General features: G+C 57.6%; 1 protein-coding gene across 2 annotated transcripts; it reads right to left on the bottom strand.

The window, feature by feature from the left end:
• Nucleotides 1-9,397: 9,397 nt before the first annotated feature.
• FES (FES proto-oncogene, tyrosine kinase) lies at nucleotides 9,398-19,185 on the bottom strand. 2 transcript variants are annotated; one of them, XM_045899370.3, is made up of 19 exons: nucleotides 18,851-19,185; nucleotides 18,154-18,369; nucleotides 17,765-17,938; nucleotides 16,340-16,436; nucleotides 16,036-16,210; nucleotides 14,513-14,650; nucleotides 14,319-14,438; nucleotides 14,102-14,224; nucleotides 13,783-13,969; nucleotides 13,578-13,661; nucleotides 12,788-12,997; nucleotides 12,338-12,460; nucleotides 11,868-11,921; nucleotides 11,284-11,402; nucleotides 10,924-11,018; nucleotides 10,719-10,842; nucleotides 10,347-10,504; nucleotides 10,128-10,250; nucleotides 9,398-9,737 (listed from the first exon to the last, which is right to left on the bottom strand). In XM_045899370.3, exons 2-19 carry the CDS (start codon nucleotides 18,358-18,360, stop codon nucleotides 9,595-9,597), a joined length of 2,454 nt encoding a protein of 817 aa, XP_045755326.1. In that variant the 5' UTR covers nucleotides 18,361-18,369; nucleotides 18,851-19,185; the 3' UTR covers nucleotides 9,398-9,594. The 2 variants fall into 2 exon arrangements, with proteins under 2 accessions (XP_045755326.1, XP_045755325.1); XM_045899369.3 differs by having other exon boundaries at nucleotides 16,027-16,210; nucleotides 18,851-19,184.
• Nucleotides 19,186-19,407: the final 222 nt, after the last annotated feature.

Here is a 19,407-nt window from a genome sequence, read left to right as displayed (position 1 = left end):
CCCTGAATTCCACATTTTTCTTTTTATAGTGTTACCTTAGGACAGATGGGCGACAGTGAGGTTACCTGGGCTTTAAAGATAAAGACCCATGTGACTGAGTATACTTGGCGTTCTATTGCTCCCCCAAAGGATTGTGCTATCAATGACAGACTGTTGAATATTGCTTACACAGTTTATTTGATTAACCAGATTTAAACTGTCATCTCATTGTTTTAACTGCCATCTCTTTTATCACCACAAACATTCTTCTAAGTTTATTTACGAACTGAAAGGCCTGGTACTATGGTGTTAGACTTAGGCTAGGTTCATGGTCCCCTATGTCTCTGTGTTTTGCCCTGTGTTCTGGGAAATTTATCTTCCAACCTTTCTGTTGAATTTCTCATTTTGGCGATCATAATTTTCAAGACCTCCTGTTTGTTCCCTGGTGATTTTTTTTTTTAATTGACATATAATTCACAGTCTATGGCACAAGTCTTAAGTGTACAGCTTAGTTTTGATGAATGTATGCACAAGGATAATCACCACTCAGATCAAAATGGAACATTCCCATCAACCCCAAAATGTTCCCCTCTGTCAAGAGGTCAAGCAGTCCCTAAGCACAGCATGGTGGCTAACGAGGGTCACTACAGAAGCTGCTAGGTGGGCCTGCCACATTTCTGTAGCCTCAGCCAGTAAGGAGACTTGTCGACAAGCCCCCATGGATCCAGATAGCTTTCTACTCACGCAGACAGCAAAAGCAAAACCAGCATGGTGTCAGCTTTCCCCAGAGGACCAGAGTGAACTGGAGGGACCAGATGATAGGCAGCGAGGTGGTAGGTCTCTCTGTGGCTAAGGAGCCAACTCAACAACAATCGGACACTTTCACGGCCTGCAGCTGCCCTCGAAGTGGAGGGAGGGGCCGGGTGGAAAGCCTGGCACTCAGATGAACTAGGAGGAGGGCTGGGAGAGGGCCTGGGGGCAGTGTCCCCACACTGTCAGGCTGCTTCTGTCCTCTGGCTCCAGGGGGAATCATAATGCGTTCTGCCAAGACTTGGGTGGTTCTGTGGTCAAGCCTCACCTTCGTGGCCTATCGGCAGCTGGACAAGGGCATCAGGGCGCTGTGTCGGAGCTGCTTCCTACGCCTCTACTTCCTGCCACCCCAACCTTTCATTTCTCCAGCTAAGAATTCTTTTCAGGAGCATAGCCACTCCATCAGAGAGTTAGTTGTACTGATGGGAGCTTGGACCAAATCCTTTCTATTTGTCTTAACATCAGATGAGAGTGCCCGCAACTGTGCCTCCCAGTAGGGTGATCAGGCCCACGTGGAGGACCGACCACAGCCAGGCTCCCTACTCGGAGCCAAACCACGATATCCCAGATGCCACCAGGGATCAACCTTAGAGCCGAGAGATAGATCACTCCACCTGTCCTAATTCATTAATTCGAGAGCAGCAAGAGGTGTTAGAAGCCGTCAATATGCTGCCTTGACTGGCTAGCACAAAGTTCAGGGAGCAAAAGAACTGTCCATCACCACTTGCACTACAGACTTTAGACTGGTTTGTGTTTGGCAGGTCAATATAGGCCTAATGTCCTCAGCCCCCATAACAAGGGCAGTAGGAGAAACACCAGGTTAGGATCTCCCACCCCCGGCTCTTCTTTGCTGCGGTAGGTCCCAGGAGCCTGGTTTCCTGGAGGCAGGGATGAGAGGGGAAAGAAAGAGTAAAGGAGACCAGTTGAGGCCTCTTTTCTCCCTCTCAACCTTATAGTTAAACACTATCTGAGTGAGAACTGCCCTTTCCTGGAATTGCCACGTTCGGAATTCACACCGCCTCGTCTCAAGGGTGGGCTCCATTGGGAGCTGAGCTTCGGCCGTCTACTTATCTTTTTTAGTTTTTCCTTTAAGAGTACGTTCCAGGGGCACCTGGGTGGTTCAGTCGTTAAGCGTCTGCCTTCGGCTCAGGTCATGATCCCAGGGTCCTGGGATCGAGCCCCACATCGGGCTCCCTGCTCCGCGGGGAAGCCTGCTTCTCCCTCTCCCATTCCCCCTGCTTGTGTTCCCTCTCTCGCTGTCTCTCTCTGTCAAATAAATAAATAAAAATCTTAAAAAAAAAAAAAAAAGAGTACGTCCCATTTTTTGTTGGCACCTGCTACCTGTCAGTGATACAGGGCATGCAATGTCCGGGGAATGCCACAGGTAGTTACCCACTGCCCAGTGTTCTTGGCTATGAAAGCACCACTGTCTGATTGTCTGTGTTTGGAGAACCCAAATGTGCAACACGGCCCATTTAGGAGTCTTTAAATGGTAGGGCCTACATCTACCGTGCAGACAGGAATTGTCCATCTCTGGAAAAAGCTGCCGAGAACAGTTGTTGCCCAGCAGTACCATTGAGCAGAAAGTGGGAGACGCATCTTGTCTATTTGTCATGACCAGCCAGGTTCAGTGCCCCAGACTACATGCCCCAGAGTTCTGTCACTCCACTGTATAGCCAGTAGTCCAGGCATATTAGCCAGGCCCTGGGTTACAGCTGTGCGGCCACGTTCTGTGTGATAATGGATCCAGGTGGCTGTAGTTCTTACCTGGGTGGTGCAGGTCTAACCAGCTTGTTGGTTCCACTCATGTTCATGGTCAAAGGGTCCTTTTACATGGGTAGCCTGTATTAGCCAAGATTCTCCAGAGAAGAACCAATAGGATGTATGGATGTGTCTGTGTGTTTAAAGGAATAAGCTCACGCAATAATGGAAGCCGGCAAGTCAAAAATCTAGAGGGTAGACCAGCAGGCTGGAGACCCGGAGAGGAGCTAATGCTACACTTCAGTTCTGAAGGCTGAGACCCTGGAGACCCAGGGAAGAGCCAATGTTGCTGTTCAAGTCCAAAGGCCATCTGCTGCAGAATTCCCTCTTGATTGGGCGAGGTCAGTCTCTTGTTCTCTGCAGGGTTTTGGCTGATTGGATAAGGTCTACCCCCGTTATGGAGGGAAATTTGCTTTACTCAAAGACCATCAAGTTAAATGTCAAGCAACTAAAAAAGCCTTCACAGCAACATCCACAATAATGTTTGACCATGATCTGGGCACCATGGCTCAGCCAAGTGGACACACAAGATAACCACCATGCTTTCCATGGGTTGTGAACAGGAACATGTGTTCCACGCAATCTGTTGTCATAGTGCTGCTCTTCCTACAGGAGTTAGGACTGGTGGCAAATCACAGGGGAATTCAGCTAGTCCTGTGGCATCACTGTAAAGGTGTATTGCAACCCAAGCCAATGAAGGCAAGATGATTTTCATCCTTTGGATGTAATGGGATGCTAACAAAGGCATTAGCAAGCAATGTCCACCACCACATCCCAGGTGTCTTCAGTCTGTGCCATGAGCTCTGTGACTTGTAATAATCTGTGATGCACCACAGGCAATTGGCCTTTGTTAGTGGCCACTTAGAGCTATTACAAGGAGATATCAGGTCGTTGAGCCCCCTTAAATCTACTAGTTCCTTCATCGAGACAGTAGTTCCCTTCTTCATCCCCCTATCCCGCTCTGCTTCGGGGTAACCACTTGGCTCCATTAGAGGAGATGACCCCTGGTCCCTATCCTAATGACCATGATCCTGATTGTGACATTTCCCCATCGGGAACATCCCTTACAATCAAGAGACGTTAACACACATACTCAAAACATCCACTCCCACAATATATTCAACAGTATTAGTCACAACCACCTGGGTGGGTGTTGGCTCAAAAGGACTCACCCCAAAACTACGGCAATCCAGCGTCCAGTTTGTCCAAATCTAGTGAGGGAAGCTTTTGGCCATGCCTGAGAGTATGTCCCAGTATCACAGAGGCCCACAGGAGGCCTGTGAGGCTTTGGGAATTTTCGTTGCTCTCAGTTTTCTAATTCACCTTGGCCACAGCATAGGGCCTCTGGTCTCCCCTGGGGATGAAAGGACCTTGGCCTCCAACCTAGCCCCAGTTTGTCTATGAAGGGGGTCAACGATAGTGCAGAAAGTGTTGGGCCAAACCACAGTCTGAACAGCACAAACCTCAGTGGGGAGGTCAGGGCTTTCTTGGCGTCTCTCCTGTTTGCTCACAGGACACACCAAAGCTGGCCCAGTTATAGCCCACATCTTTAAGTCCCATGGCCATCCCGTGGCATGACAACCAGAGATAATTTTTTTGTCACAGTAAGATTATCACTTTCCTCTTTCGGGAACCCCTGGCACAATAGCCAGGTCCAAATGGCCTGGTTTCTCTCCCCTACCTTGGCCTGGGGTGCATTATCTTGGCCTTTGCCAAGGCTTCCATTCTGGAAAAATTACCATGCTACTAGCTGAATACTTTCCCAGAGACATCCTCAGAAAGCAAGAGAAGGCTCCATTTCTCCCACAGCCTGGTGGTGTTGAGCAAATGTTCCAGCTGACTTTGGGTGACTATTTTGTTTTCTGGGCACTCACGATCTCCATTATGAATCCAGGTTCCAGGGCACTAAAAGGAAGGGGTAGCCTCTCCTAGTACTATCTGAGGGTGCTCATTGGATGACAGGAATTCATCCTGGATAGGCCACCATTTCATTATAGCTGTGAAGACCCCCTGCACAAGCCCTGATTTATCTTTATATTGTCCTCCCTCACATCCATGACATTGGCCGGGATGGTTGTAGCCGGGGGGGGGCTTGGAGTTTGGGGTCAATTGTTAAACACCCGAATGACTTCCATTCCTTGTCAGCCTGTGGAACTTGCATGGCATCCTCATTGGCTAGTCAGATGAGCCATGCTTCTATGGTTTCATTGGACTTTTGTTCAAATCTCTCTCTCATTTCCTCCTTTCTCACTCACTGTAAGTGGATCCCAGTGGATTTCGGAGTGGCGGACTGCCCTTGATCACCAGGGAGTGTTCCATTCGTAGTAACAGGAAGAGAGTGAGCAGTAATTGCTGTGTGCTTTCTTCAGCTCTGCAAGAAACTCCTTCTTTGGCTTCTAACTCTAAGCACCAATGGATGGGGCTCCCGGCCGGCTCGGTCGGTAGAGCCTGTGACCCTTGATCTGGGGGTTGTGAGTTTGAGCCCCATGCTGGAGGTAGATATTACTTAAAAATAAAATCTTAAAAAAAAAGAACACTGATGGAACTCATTTGGGACCAGGGATGATGGCCAAAGACCACCTGTCTCTGATGTCACCAAACACGTCGGCACGAAGTGGACACTAAGTGAGGCAGAGTTCTCTCCCATACTTGACCTGACAGTCCGTAGAAGCCTGTCTCTTCTCCAAAGTGAGATTGTGGCCTTATCAGCCCCACAGAAAGTGCCAGATTGGTCAGGTGGTCAGGTAGTCCCTGAGGGCAGTGTGGTGGCTAACAGGGCCACAAGGGTCACTACTGCTGTCACAAGGCCCATAGACCGCCTCACATCATAGACTCAGCCAAGAAGGAGACGACAAGGCCCAGTGCATCCAGACAGCTTTTTATTCACAGACAGCAAAAGCAAGACCAGCATGATGCCAACTTCTCACACCCCTAGTTCCACAGGACGACATTGAACTGGAGGGACCGGGACAGGAGGTACGGGGGTAGGTCACTCTGTGGCCAAGGAGCCAACTCTAAACTACAGCCAAGCAGTTGCATGGCCTCAGGCTGCTCTCTACGAGGAGTGGGGGGCCGGTGAATAGCCCTGTACTCAACTAAAACTAGAGGAATGGGATGAGGAATGGCCTCATGGTGGTCTCCCACAGATGGGGAGGCTCCTCACCCGGCTGCTTAGGGCCCCTTGCTCCAGGAGGAATGGTAGTGCATTCTGTCGATGCCTCAAGTCTCGCCTACACAGCCTACATAGAGATGTGCAGAGTTGTAAGGACACTTGGGTGGGGCTGTGACCCTGCATTCACACCTCTTCCCATCGGTATGCCTCAGACCAAACCACGAGTCTGACTTCTCTATAGCTTAGTTTTGCCTGTTCTTGAACTTCATAAAATGGAATCCTAAAAAGGTACTCTTTCACGTCTGGCTTCTTTCCTCAACATGTCTTTGAGGTTTGTCAATGTTGGTGCAAGCAGCTGTGGTCTGTTCTTCCTTATTCCTACAGAGACATTTGGGTCATTTCCGGTTTATTCTGGTCCTAACCTTGTTCTCCTTCTGGAATATCCATCACTCATATACTGGAATCTCATGTGTTTTTTAGGCTCTGCTTTCTCCAGTCTTTTTTTTTTTTTTTTTAATTAGAGAGAGAGAAAGTGGGGGGGTGGTGCAGACGGAGAGGGAGAAAGAATCCTTAAGCAGACTCCCCACTGAGCATGGAACCCAATGCAGGGCTCTCCCCTGGACCCTGAGTTCATGACCTGAGCTGAAATCAGGAGTCAGATGCTTAACCGACTGAGCCACCCAGGTACCCCTGCTTTCTCCATTCTTTTATTTTTTTTCTCTCCCTATACCTCAGTTTAGATACCTTCTATTCTGTCTTCTGTGTCTAATTCCTATGGTTGTGACTTTATGCTTTAGTCCTATGAGCCTTTATAAAATTCATGCAAGGAGCACATAATGCCAGAGATGGCAATTTTCAGTTCTACCTGCTCCTTTGGTTCTTTTTAAATAGATTCAGTCCTGCTAAAATTCTCTATAATTTGCTCCTATTTGTCTTTTCATGCAGTTAATACATTAATCATCGTTATTTTTAAGTCCTTGTCTGCCAACTCCAATATCTGGATCATCGGTGGGTCTGCTTCTATTGTTTCTTTTTTCTCCTGTTTATTGGCCCCATTTTCTATCCCCTTTTGTGCATGTTTTATAATTTCTGATTGTAGGTTGCATGTTGTGTATAAAAGAAGGGTATATTGATGAGCACTAATATACAGAATTGTTAAATCACTATATTGTACACCTAAAACTAATTTAACACTATGTTAACTATACTGGAATTAAAATAAAAAATATAGGGCGCCTGGGTGGCTCAGATGGTTAAGCGTCTACGTTTGGCTCAGGTCATGATCCCAGGGCCCTGGGATCGAGTCCCGCATCGGGCTCCCTGCTCAGCGGGGAGCCTGCTTCTCCCTGCCTCTCTCTCTCTCTGTCACTTATGAATAAATAAAATCTTTAAAAAATAATAATAAATGAAATAAAATAAAATAAAAAATATATAATAACCTTTATGGGGCGCCTGGGTGGCTCAGTCGTTAAGCATCTGCTTTCAGCTCAGGTCATGATCCCAGGGTCCTGGGATCGAGCCCCACATCGGGCTCCCTGCTCGGCAGGAAGCCTGCTTCTCCCTCTCCCTCTCCTCCTGCTGTGCTCCCTCTCTCACTGTGTCTCTCTCTGTCAAATAAATAAAATCTTTAAAAAATATATATATATATATATAATAACCTTTAAAAAAAAAAGGGTAGGACTTCAGACTATGTTATTCCTCTCCCTTATCCCCCATCCCAGGGGAGCCAGTCACCTCGATGTAATCAAGTATTGAGCTGAGTTGGGGCAGAGCTAGAGTTCTAGTAAAACTCAATCCTGTCCCTTAGGATTGTCCCTGTCCCTTAGGAGTGGCCCTCTTGGATTTGGGTTTGAAAGCCTGGCCAGCCTATATCTCTCTAGTCCTTCAAGTTCTCTTTTGAGACTTTTTTTTTTTTTTTTAAAGATTTTATTTATTTGTCAGAGAGAGAGCACAAGCAGGGGGACCGGCAGGCAGAGCAGGCAGAGGGAGAAGCAGGCTTCCCACTGAGCAGGGAGCCTGATGTGGGACTCGATCCCAAGACTCTGGGATCATGACCTGAGCCGAAGGCAGACGTTTAACCGACTGAGCCACCCAGGCGTCCCTCTCTTTTGAGATTTTGAGGTTAGCTCTTCAGCCTCCAAGACCACCCAGGTTCAAAATCTGGCCAATATCTTGAGGGGGGAGACCAGTTTTTGTTTCAGCCCCTCTCCCTCTAAACACTGCAAGACTGTGGGACTTGCCTTTCCAGCCCACCCAGTACTCAGCTGCCCACGGTGCTCCAGAACTCAGCAAATCTTCTGTGGGGAAAACTGGCTTGGCATTCCAGCCTCCTCTAGTGCCCAACCCACGACAGTCCCTGCAAGAACCACAGACTGTTCATTTCTCTTTTCCTCAGTAGAGTCTCCCTGCTCGGGGCAATGCTGGTCATTGGAGATGCTCCAGATCAATGAATGTCTAAGAAAGTAACCACCCATCATCAGCTCACCTTGGAAGGTCTCTTTCCCCCTGGAAATTTTGTTCATCTGGTCCTTATTCCTTCCACCACTCCTCATTCTCTTTAAAAATGATGACTTTCAGGGCACCTGGGTGGCTTAGTCGTTAAGCATCCGCCTTTGGCTCGGGTCATGATCCCACGGTCCTGGGATCGAGCCCTGCATCGGGCTCCCTGCTCAGCGGGGAGTCTACTTCTCCCTCTCCTTTTGCCTGTCTCTTCCCCTGCCTGTGCTCACTTGCCCTCTCTCTCAAAAATAAATTAAGATCTTTAAAATTTTTAAAAAAAAGTTAAAAAGATGATTTCCGTCTCGTTTCCTCCTAGCTGTTGCAACGGGAGCAGTGACCTGTGGAGACCTACCACATCCTACCCAGAAGCAAAAGTTCCTTGGTTCTGCTTTTTATCACTTCCAATGAGAAAGACTTTTTAGTATTTTTTCTTAATCACACTCTAACTTGATTTCCTCTTGTTCACACAAGTTACAGTGTTTTTATCTCCTTCCTACTAAGGAAGTAGATGTGATCTACTTCCTTAGCTTTCTTGAGGGATGGCCATTTTACCTCAAAGTTCTTGTTGCTTTGTTCTTTGGTGCGAGAGATCTTTCCTGGTTTCGGTTTTTCAGTTTGTTCATACCTCTTTGCCTTCTTGCCCTTCTCTGGAGCTGCTGGGAAGGTTTCTGATGATTTTATAGATTTCGGGGGGGCCTTTATAGACTTAGAGGAGGAGGTGAGCGCTCCGCGCTCTGCTGCCCTGTTGCTCAGTAGACTTGTCTTGATGGATGAACTCCCTGGGGAGCATGTTCTTTCTCTTCAGTAGCCCCGGTCACCTTTTAGGGAAACTCACTTTCCCTGACTCCCTGCCCCCCTCTCCTGAATCTCCTAATGACTGCCGCACACACCTAACGTTTGTCGCTAAGGACTTCCCAACGCCGGTGGCCGGCCTTTGCCTCCATCTGGGCTTCTGGACTTCTGTGTCACACCTACATCCCCACAGGCCCCTCAAACGCAACGTCTCCCACCTCCCCACTCCTCCCGCAGCTCTGCTCCTCTGCCTGTGACCCTCTCCGGGTGCCAGAAGCCCGCACACCGTCTCCCTCTTCCCCACGTCTCGCATCCAGGGGCTGTCGGATCAGGTCCGTTCCGCCCCGCGAACACTGCCCGTCCTCCCCCTTCCCACGGCCCCAGCGTGGGCCCCCGACTCCTCCTCAGACCTGCCGTCCGGAGGAGCGCACATGCCAAGAGCACTCAATGGGCAAAGTGGTTTTTATTACTTCCGCCCGGAAGGGGAAGGCCCGGCCAAGCAGAGCCGCATGGCCACCGGCAGCATGGACGCCAGTGGCCAGGGTCCAGGACAGGCAGGAGCCATCCGGCCGTGTGGTCCACACTGCGTGGACGTACAATCTTGCCTGCAGAGGCCACTGGCTTGAGAAGGGGGCCTGGCCTCACCGATGCCGCTTCCGGATGCTCTGCAGCTCCTGGGAGATGGCGCTGAAGTTGGGCCGCTGCCCGGGCTCGTAGGCCCAGCACTGCTCCATGAGCCTGAACACGGCGTCGGGGCACAGCTCGGGGCAGGGCAGGCGGCCCCCTGTGGGCACAGGCACCGCACACACGGGCTGTGAGGGCAGGCGGGGGGACCCGGCAGCCCCCGGGGCCATTCCTGGAGCACTGGGAGCTGCTTATTAAGAGGCACTGTTCTCGGGGTGCCACTCTTCAAGGGCCCCAGGGACACAGAGGCTCGAATCTCGGTCCCACCGTGTGCCAGCTGGGTGACCTCTGCAAGGCTGCTTGTTCCGGCTCTAAAAGGGACGTATTAAGCCCTCCCTCCCTTGTTGTGAAGAGTGAATGAGATATGCTGGCCTGGGGGCTCGCTCAGCAGCAGCTACGCTCGGAGGACTCTCGCTCTGCGCCCGTGGGCGGTCAGGGGCCTGGGGGAGCCCGGCCGGAGCCCTGGGAAGGCGGCGTGGCTCGGCCTTACCCTTTTCCACAAACTCCCGGGTCTGCTGATTGCTGAGGTTGGGGTAGGGGGAGGCCCCCAGGCTGAAGGTCTCCCAGAGCAAGATCCCGAAGCTCCACACGTCGCTCTCAGAAGAGTAGCGTCCTGCAGGGAGAAGAGGCGTGAGTGGGCCGGCCACGTCCGCTGGCCAGAGTGAGGGCCCTGGCCTGGGGACAGCCGGAGTGGGTAAGGCCCAGGTACCGTAGTTAAGAGCCTCCGGGGCTGTCCACTTCACGGGGACTTGTCTGAGGCCCCCTGAGGCTGCATAGATCCCATCGGCTTCCTCCCGGGACATCCCGAAGTCACTGATCTTCAGGACGTTCTTCTCCGTCACCAGGCAGTTCCGAGCAGCCAGGTCCCTGGGTAGGGCACGAGAGCGTCCACGCGGTAGCCGCACCTGCCCAGGCCGGCGCTCCAGGCACAGCCACGAACAAAGCTGCTCCCCACACCCCTGGGACTACTGGTCCACGGGGACAGGCAACCACGAGGTCTGCAGCATGTGCCTGCCCTGAGGGCAGCGGCGGGGTGCGCCAGGTGGTGGTGGTGGGGCTGCAGCGGGCGCCCCTCACTCACCGGTGGATACAGCACTTGCTCTCCAGGTACTCCATGCCCGCAGCCGCGTCCCCCACCATCTGCAGCAGGGTCTTCATCCTCAGGCGGGCGCCCTCAGTCCGCAGGAAGGTCAGGAAGTCGCCGCCTGGGGGTGGGCAGGGGAAGCTGGGGTGAACCTTAGGCAGCAGCCTCCTCCCCACCCCTGCAGACCAGCTTCCTTGCTCACCTTGCACGAGCTCCATGACAATGTAGATGGGCTGCTTCTGGGTGCAGACGCCAATGAGACGCACGATGTTGGGGTGGCTGTACTGCTTCAGGATCCTGGAGAGCCCCGGGAACCCCAGGGAGACCGAGGGAGGATGGGAGAAGGCAGCAGAAGAGGAGAGCATGGCCTCTGAGACCAGCAGACCTGGACATGTGACCTCGGGTGGGTCACTGAGCCTCTACCCTCGGCACTAAGTGGGGGGTACCACCTGCACGGTGCAGGGGGCGGGGGCATGAGAATTAAGTCAAGCACTTTACCTCATGCCATGCACAGAGGGACCCTTTGTATGTGGAACTGTGGGATTGTTACTTTATCACCCACCTCGCTTCCTGTAGAAACTTGGCCTTGAGGTCAGGTGGGAGTGTCTCTCGACAAGACTTCACCGCCACCAGAGTGTTGTCGGCCCTCAGGCGTCCACTGAACACTTCGCCAAAGTTGCCCTGAAAGGGTCTCGGGCTCCTACCAGTCGTCCCTGGACCATGGTCCTCTTCCTCACTCCTGGGGACTTGTCCTCATCTTGTCGCCACCCACCCTTCACTGCCCCCGCGCTCGGACTGCTCAGCCATGCTCCACAGGAGTTTACCCCCTGGGTGGGGAGCCAAGGGGGTGCACATGGGATAGGCAGAGAAGGTTACCTCGGACTTGCCACATTCACGGGGAGAAGTGACACAGAAAACCCCAAAATCTCTTTCACTTGGGTTGAAAAACCATTCTGATTCTTAAGAAAGTGACTTTTTTCCTTAGCAGGTATTTTATAGCTCATGTGAACAAAGCGTACCACCCACGCACATGAGAGCAACCTGAGGAGAAAGGGCCTGGGTCGCGTGAGGGGGCATCGGGGATGCCGGCGGAAGCGGGGGAGGGAAAATCAGGCAGCCAGGGGGCTGGCAGGGCACTCGACTCACCCGCCCAATCTGCTCACCCAACACCAGGTCCTCGTGGTTTAGCACCCACTTGTCCTGGCAGAGGGAGAGGGTGGGGGGGGGTCGGAAGTCAGTGAGGGGAATGGGTGTTGGGCCCTGCAGGGGACCAGACATCCCCCACCAATGCTCTTGGTTTTCATTTCTTAGCACCTCGGTTTGCTGGTCTGAAAAATGGGGGTTGGACAGTATCAGGATCACACTTAGATGACTTTGGGGACCAGGCGGGGGCCCCTAACTGAGGGAGTATCAGCTCTGCGTGTATGTGCATATGTGTGTGTGTCCCACGGAATGGGCGTGGCCTTGAGAGTCCAAACCTAGAGGGAAGCTGGCCCCCTGAGGAGTGAGGAATCACGCTGCAGGCCGTACGGAGGCAGGAGGCAGGAACCGGGGGATCCCCTCCTGCTCTGACGCTGCGTGGCTTAGCGCGTGGGCGGGGCTGGGCGCAGGCTCACCTTGGGCACAGCCCTGTTCAGGACAATACCGCTCTTCTTGGTGAGGGGCTGCTGGGAGCGCAGCAGGTGGTCGATGAGCAAGGGGATGCTGGGAAAGCCGTCCCCTTCCAGTCGGTACAGGTTCTGCGGGGCAGGGGAACCCAGGGTCAACGGCCTCCTCTGCTGGGGGGGCCTGAGCCCTGGGAGAGGAGAGACGGGAGGCAGAGCCGGCAGGGCAGGCACTCTCTGAGGCCGCACCACGGCCTGGAGCCCTCCTCGGGGCAGGACCCACGCTGAAGACTGTGCCTCTGGCTCGTTGCACGGACTAGGTGCTCTCCGGGGCCCCTTGCAGCTCCACCAAGCAAGCGACGGATGTAGCAGCAACTTCCTCCCCTCCCGAGGCCATTCCCCTGCTGGGGGGGCGGGGCGGGGGGGCGAGGCAGGGAAGGCCGGAGGGCAGGCCCCACTCACGTCAGCCGACTGGATGATGAAGTGCCGGGGCTGGCCATCCCACAGCACAGACAGCACGTACTCCTGCTTGCCCTGGCTCTCCCGCACCAGGAAGTCCCCGGAGTGTGTCAGCAGCTCAGCCACCTCTGCCCGTGGAATGGCCCCGTGGTACCACAGCTGCTCATGCAGCGGCTTCTGCACTTCTGGCACGAGCTGCAGGGGTGGAGGGAGCTGGCGGGGGCAGGGGCGGGGGAAGCGAGGAAGGGTCATTCAGCCAGTTTGCCAGGGGAGGCCACCGGGCCAGACGGGGTCAGCTGGGGGGGTCTGTCTCACATAAGCCCCTCGTGCTCACGGACCACCTGCGTGGCGTTAGCGCCTCCGAGCAGGCACCAGACTGAGCCGGGCTCGCTCCAGGCAGAGCTGGGAGGGGGAGCCCAGGCTGGCTGATCTCAAACCGGGCTTCTGCCTTCTCCTCCAGGCCCCCGCCGCCCAACTCCTCCCTCCAGAGCCGGGGGTGAGGGGGGGTGGGGGGGTGGGAAACAACAAGGTTGTAGCACACGTTGGGGTGGAGGGGAAGGAGGGGCTGACTGGCAAAGACCTGGGGACATACGCAATCTGGAATCCCAGGGAAGACGGGGACTCCCCGATAAAAGCGGTCCCCTCTGGGCAGAGCCGCCTCTCTAGGGCAACGCAGTGATGAACCCCAAACACCCTGGTGGGAGGGGCTTAGCGGGTACATGTCGGAGACCCCTGGCCTGGCCCCCCCCTTAGAGAAGGGCAGAGATGCGGGCCCAGGCTGGGCTCCACTCACCGAGAACTTGGGGCGGAAGATTCCCGAGATGTGGCTCTTAAGGATCTCCAGGGTGGGTGTCCTTCCCCCTTCTCGCTCCTGCTCCTGAGGCCAGGGACAGACGTCAGCGGGTGGCCAGGCTTGGGGAGGGGGAGGGCAAAAATGAGGAGCGCGCCCCGGGCGGGCAGGCGAGGCTGGTGGCGGTGGGCAGTGGCAGGCAGCTCACCGAGGACGACGTGGAGTGGCGGTCATCCTGCAAGAGCAGCACGGGTGGAGGCTCCCCAGGGCCCAGCTGCTCCAGCTTGGCCTGCAGCAGCTCCTGCTGGGCCTGCAGCTTGGCCTGGCTGCACAGAGCGACCTGCAGCCCCTGTAGCGCCTCTCGTAACACCTGCTTCTTGGCCAGCAGCTGCACCCTGCAGGTGGGGCCGGGCGGGGGGGGTGGGGTGGGGAGAGGGGCTCAGCCCGTAGCTGGCGGCCAGCAGCAGGTCGGCCGGCAGGCGAGAGGGGGGGCGGGCCAGGAGGCTGCTGTGGGCGAACCGGCTCACCGCTCCCGGGGATGGGTGTTCTGCTCCTCGTTCCGGAGATCGCGCTGCAGCTGAGCGACCGCCTCCTGCCGGCTAAGCACCGTCTCGGTGGCCACAGCCAGTTCATCCGTCACCGAGGTCAGCCTGTGCCCGGAGGAAGGGCGGTGTCCGAGCCGTGCCCCTCAGACGCACGGCCGCGCCCCCGGCCGCCCCGGCCCGGTGCCCAGCCAGCACGCACGTGTGCTGCACGCTCTCCACGGTCAGCTCGTTCAGCTGCAGCTCCCCTGGCTCCAGCGGTTCGCCCTCCTCAAGCAGTGACTCGTCGAAGGTGACACAGGGCGGGACGTCGGGTGCGGACCTTCAGGGGGACGGTGCCCCGTCAGCGAACAGGCCAGGAGCCCTGGTGCCCGGCAGGATCAAGGAGGGGCTTACCCATACTGTTGCAGGAAGCCTTGGTACTCGGTCTCGGGCTGGATGCGGGCGACAGCGGCAGTCATCTCCAGGTGAATGGCCACCACCTCATCCTGCACCAGGCTGCTAATCTCCAGGTACTCCTGCAGGATCTCCTTCCTGCCCCCGGACAGGAGCCCTGGTCAGTGGGGCCTCGGGCTGGGCCGGGCTGGGCAGCACGGGGCCCCTGACGCTGTGTTTGGAGCGTCCGTCCTGGGGGGTTGACCCTTCCTCTCCCCCTCATCATTTACCAGCCAAATGACCACAGGCAAGTTACTCAATGTCTCCCTTATCTCTGCTTCCTGGTGCGTATGATGGGGACGCTGGGCATGGTGACAAGGACCCGGTGAGAGCTGGTGTGCAGAGCGTGTGGTGTACGCGGACGGCTCGGTGAATGGGGAGCACAGGTGCACCTGTCCCAGGCAGCCAGCCCCACGGCGGGGGCTCTGGGCTCCCATGTGCTGCTGGCCCTACACCTACGTGTCCAGTCCCAGGCCCTCCCCGAGCTGCAGCCTCACGCGGCCACGCACATACACCAGCGTCCCGCCGGACGTCCCTTAGACACCCTAACTCCGTGAGTTGAAACGTCAACGCCTGTCTCCTGAACCCGTCTCTCTCTTTCCTGTCCACGTAAGTTAGCAGGAGCTCCATCGTCCCTGGCTCCATCTCACACCTCACTTCTGGTCCGTAGAGAAGCGGCCCCGGCTCCACCGTGGGAGCGCACCCAGGAATTACCACTGGCCCAGCGGTCCGCGCTCCCGCAACCGCCCCGGCCCCCTGGAGTGTCTTCTCAACACAGCAGCGCCCAAGTCCTCACAACGGCCTGCCGGCCCCTCCGTCACCAGCAGCGCCCCAAGCCCTGGACCGGAGCGGCCTTGCTCCCGCTCTGCCCTCCCCGCCCTCTGCCTGGGCTGCACTCGCCATCCCCCTGCTCCTGGATTTCAGGCACCCTCCGCTCTCCCACCCTGGGGCCTGCGCACCTGCTCTTCCCTCTTTCTGGAACGGTCTTTCTCCAAACACCGCCCCCCCCCCATTTGCTCTGGTACCTCTGAGGCCTTCCCAGAGCGCTCTACTGGAAGCTGTCCCTCCTCCCTGCCCGCCCTGCTGCCCCTGCCTCCCCATCGCCTTTCCTTGTCTGATTTTTCTCCGTAGCGCTCATTGCCTCACATGCTACCCATTGTAGCTGCTCTCTCTTCTCTCTCCAATACCACGAATAACCCTAGAGGACAGGCGCTTTCGTCTCCGTTGTCCCCGCTGCACCCCAGAGCCTACACTGGTACTCCATACAAGAAGAAAACCTTGCAAAGGGAATTCTGGAATAGCACGGCCTGGACAGGAGCTGACGGGCTCCACGCCTCGGCCCAGGGCCCGCTCCCCCGCGACTACGCAGCCTTTCCCGCTCGCCCGCTCAGGGACTAGGTTTCCCGGCCCGGCCTCCGGGCCTGGCGGCAGGGCCGCGGGGCGCTGAGGGGGGCGGGCTGCGGCCGCAGGCTTACAGGACGCACGCCATGTCCTGGTGCAGGTCCTGCAGCGACTGCAGCAGGCCAGGCAGCATGAGCTGGTGGTGGTGCTGATGATGCAGCTGCGCGGCCCGCACGCCCAGCACGTAGCGGTTGTGGTGAGCGAAGAGCTTCCACAGGCTGCGCACGTACTTGTCCTTGGCCTTGTCACGGTCCTTGTCTGCCGGGGGAGGAGAGGGCCGGTGGGTGACGGCTCAGAGGCCCCGGGTGGGCCCCACTCCCCGGGCACCAGTGCACAGGTCAGGACTGGCTCGGGACTCCTTCTCTTCCAGGAAGGGAAGCCGCGCACCTTTGCTCGCCTCCTGGTACTTGCGCCTGGCCTGGGCGCTGTCCCGCGCCAGGGCCCGGTACTGGCTCTTCAGCTTCTCGATGTCCTGGCTGTGCGTCTGGGGAGAGAGGAGGGGCCGGTGTCGGGTAACGGGTCCCCGGGGCACAGGAGAGTTCCGCCTGAGGCGAAGCCCTGCACGCGTCCCACAGTCTTGGCAGGCCACGCATCTAAGTCTGTCCTCCGTCCTCCGGGAAGGCCCCGGAGGCCTCTGGGGCCCAACCTCTGCTGCTGAAGTTAGGTCAGAGGAGCTGGCTTGAGGACAGGCCCCTGGGCAAGGCAGAGAGGGGGGCCGGGCGGGCCACACCTGGCCCTCCTTGACCTAGAGTGGTATCTGGTGGCAGGGAGGCCCCAGCTGCGGGCCCACATGGCCTGGGCTTGGTTTAACGCTCTGTTGATGACATCTTGAAACTCTTTCATAATTTTTTTGACAACAGGCCCCGCATTGTCACTTTGCAGCAAGTCCTGCAAATTACGTTCTGGGTGGCAGGAACAATGGATGGTCAAGAGCGAAGTTCTTATCCCAGTTCCCCTGTGTATGCACTGGGATCCTTGGGGTAAGTTCCGTCCCTGTCCTCTAAACCTTAGTTTCCCCATCTGTATAACAACTTAATGGAAAGACGAGATGAACCTTTCTCTTGAAAGGCCGGATGGTAAACACTTGAGGCTCATACGGTCTCTGCTGAAATCACTCAGCTTTGCCGCTCTAGCTCTGTAACAGCCCCAGGTAATAGGAAACGAAGAAACGGGCATGGCTGGGTTCCAGTAGAAATACCCCAAAAAAGCAGGCCGACCCCGGAATTAGATGCGCTTCTGGGGAGAGCGCCGGCGGGTGGACAGTGGCCACCAGGGGCCGCTGTGGGCCCGTGGGAAGGCTGGGGTTGGCGCAGGTGGAGGGGTGTGGTGCGCGGGGGTGCAGACCGGCACACTGCACCGGGCAGGCTCAAGCCGAACAGCTCCGACCGCCCGGGCTCTAGACGGAGCAGCAGGGCGGGGTTCAAACGCAGGCGGGCCGACTTCACACCTCTGTGTCAGGGGGCCACACCGCTGCCGTTCGAGGAGCCGACTCGTCCCCCAGGCCCCAGAGCCCGCCGGCGCCGCCGGGCGGGAGGGGGGTCACCGATCCTGCGCACCCTGCAGCCGCCGGCTGGATCGCTCACCTTTACTCCCCGTGCTTTACTGGGGCGCACGGTCAGGGCGCAGAGCACGCACGGAGAGGCCTTGCCACAGGGGCCCAAGTGCAGGAAGGCGGGACGGAAGCTAGGGCAGGCCTGCGGTCAGGGACGTGCACTTCCCCCAGTGAATCCAGGGGCTCTTGTGCAAAAGCAGCCCCTTAGAGTCAGCCTTTGGGCAGCAGGGGCCAGGGGGAGCCCAGGGCCCCCGACCCACCTTGGTGAGCTCCTGCTGCAGCTGCTGCCACTGCTCGCTGTAGGTCTTGCGCAGCTGCTGTCGCTCCCGGATCAGCAGGCCCAGCTTGCTCAGGGGCCCTGAGTTCAGGTCCTCCGCGTGCTGCCTCAGCAACCGGCTCAGGCCCTCCGTCTGGCTGGTGAGCTCTGCCCAGGACTGTGCGGCACAGGACGGGCGAGACAGGGAGTGGGGGCACAATGGCTCCCCAGCCCGGGCCTGCCGACTCCCCAACCCTGCCCAGCCCTGCGCAACCCTGCCCAGTGGGCTCTGGGAAAGGAAGGGGGCGGGCGGACAGAACCGTCACCCAGAGGAATTCCTCAGTCCAAGGCAGGAAGGGGATGAGGAGGCCTAGGGTGCCGCAGAACCCCCACCTGGCTGATGGGGCTACTGGGGCTCATGCCCCGGCCTCCACTGTCCTGTAGGGACATGTGATGCAGAAGCCCTGCATACTCCCGGTCGCTCTTGACCCGCTGGGCCATCCACTTCCTCATGCCCTCCAGCAGCCGCAGCTCAGCCTCCTGCATCTGCTGCACCGCCCCGTGGCCCTGGGGGCTGCACAGCTCCGAAGAGAAGCCCATGGTGCCGTCCTGGGGACAGAGACAGGGCAGCCCAGCACTGGGTAAGGCAGCAGCCGGAGATGGAGGCGCCAGCCGGGGAGGCTGGGGGCTGTGGGGCAAAGAGGAGCTGCAGAGAGACAGGAGGTGGGGTCCTGTCCTGCTGAAACGCAGCCCTAGGTCCAAAACGGGCAACTTGGCCTGGGACGGGCCCTCATTGCTTCCCGTGTCTCGGGCCAAGGCCTGGCGCCAGGGGACCCCTCCCTCCCCAGGCCCTCCCACCGGGCACCCTTCCCTTGCCAGGGGCTCGGCGTGCCCGGGACCCTCCGCCGGGCTTCAGGCAGCCGCAGCCTGAGCCGGGCCCCCGCCCTGCCACGCGCACCCCACCGTGGGGGGCGGAGGGGGGAGTGTCCCCCTCTCGGCACCCCCGGCCGCCGCTGCTCCCCGCCCCCCCCGCGCCCCTCCCCCCCCCGCGCGCCCGCCCGCGCCGCCTGGGCCTCGGGGCAGGAGTTACCCGCGCGGGCAGCTGCTCCGGGGCTGCCGAGGACGCCTCGGGGACGACTCCGGCCCGACTGCGGCCCCGGCGACCCTGGCCAGTTCCTGATTCGGCTTCCTCCTGCCGCGGTTTCAGTTGGCCGGCCGGGGCGGGCCCGGCGAGGGGAAGGGGCGGGCGAGAGGGCCGGCGCCCCCGACGCCTGCCGGCCCCCCTGCCCAGCGCGCCGCGCGGCCGCGGAAACGGAAGGGAGGAGGGGGCCGGGGAAGAATGGCCGCGCGGAGAGCCGCCTGCCGGCGCCCCCAGGGCCTGGGCAGCGCCCGGGAGCGCGGGGAAGCGGCCGCCGCGCGGTGGGGGCCTGGCGCCCGGCCCGGGCGGCCCAGGAGGGGAAGGGGGAAGCCTGCTCCAGGCCTCCCCACCCCGTCGGATTCCCCTAGGAGAGCTCAGGCGCCAGCCAGCATTTGAATAAAATTTCCAAGTAAATATCCCCGAGGAGAGGCCTCCTTCTCAGGCGCAGGTCCTGGGGAACCGGCCACCACTCCCCTACCCGAGGCAGGGGCTTCCTGCCCCAAGGGAAG

Source organism: Mirounga angustirostris, unplaced genomic scaffold, assembly GCF_029215605.1.
Source record: "Mirounga angustirostris isolate CCGP_5_RB_7025 unplaced genomic scaffold, mMirAng1.0.hap1 SCAF_9, whole genome shotgun sequence".
NCBI lineage: Eukaryota > Metazoa > Chordata > Mammalia > Carnivora > Phocidae > Mirounga > Mirounga angustirostris.
This window is presented reverse-complemented; position numbering and strand designations above follow the sequence as displayed.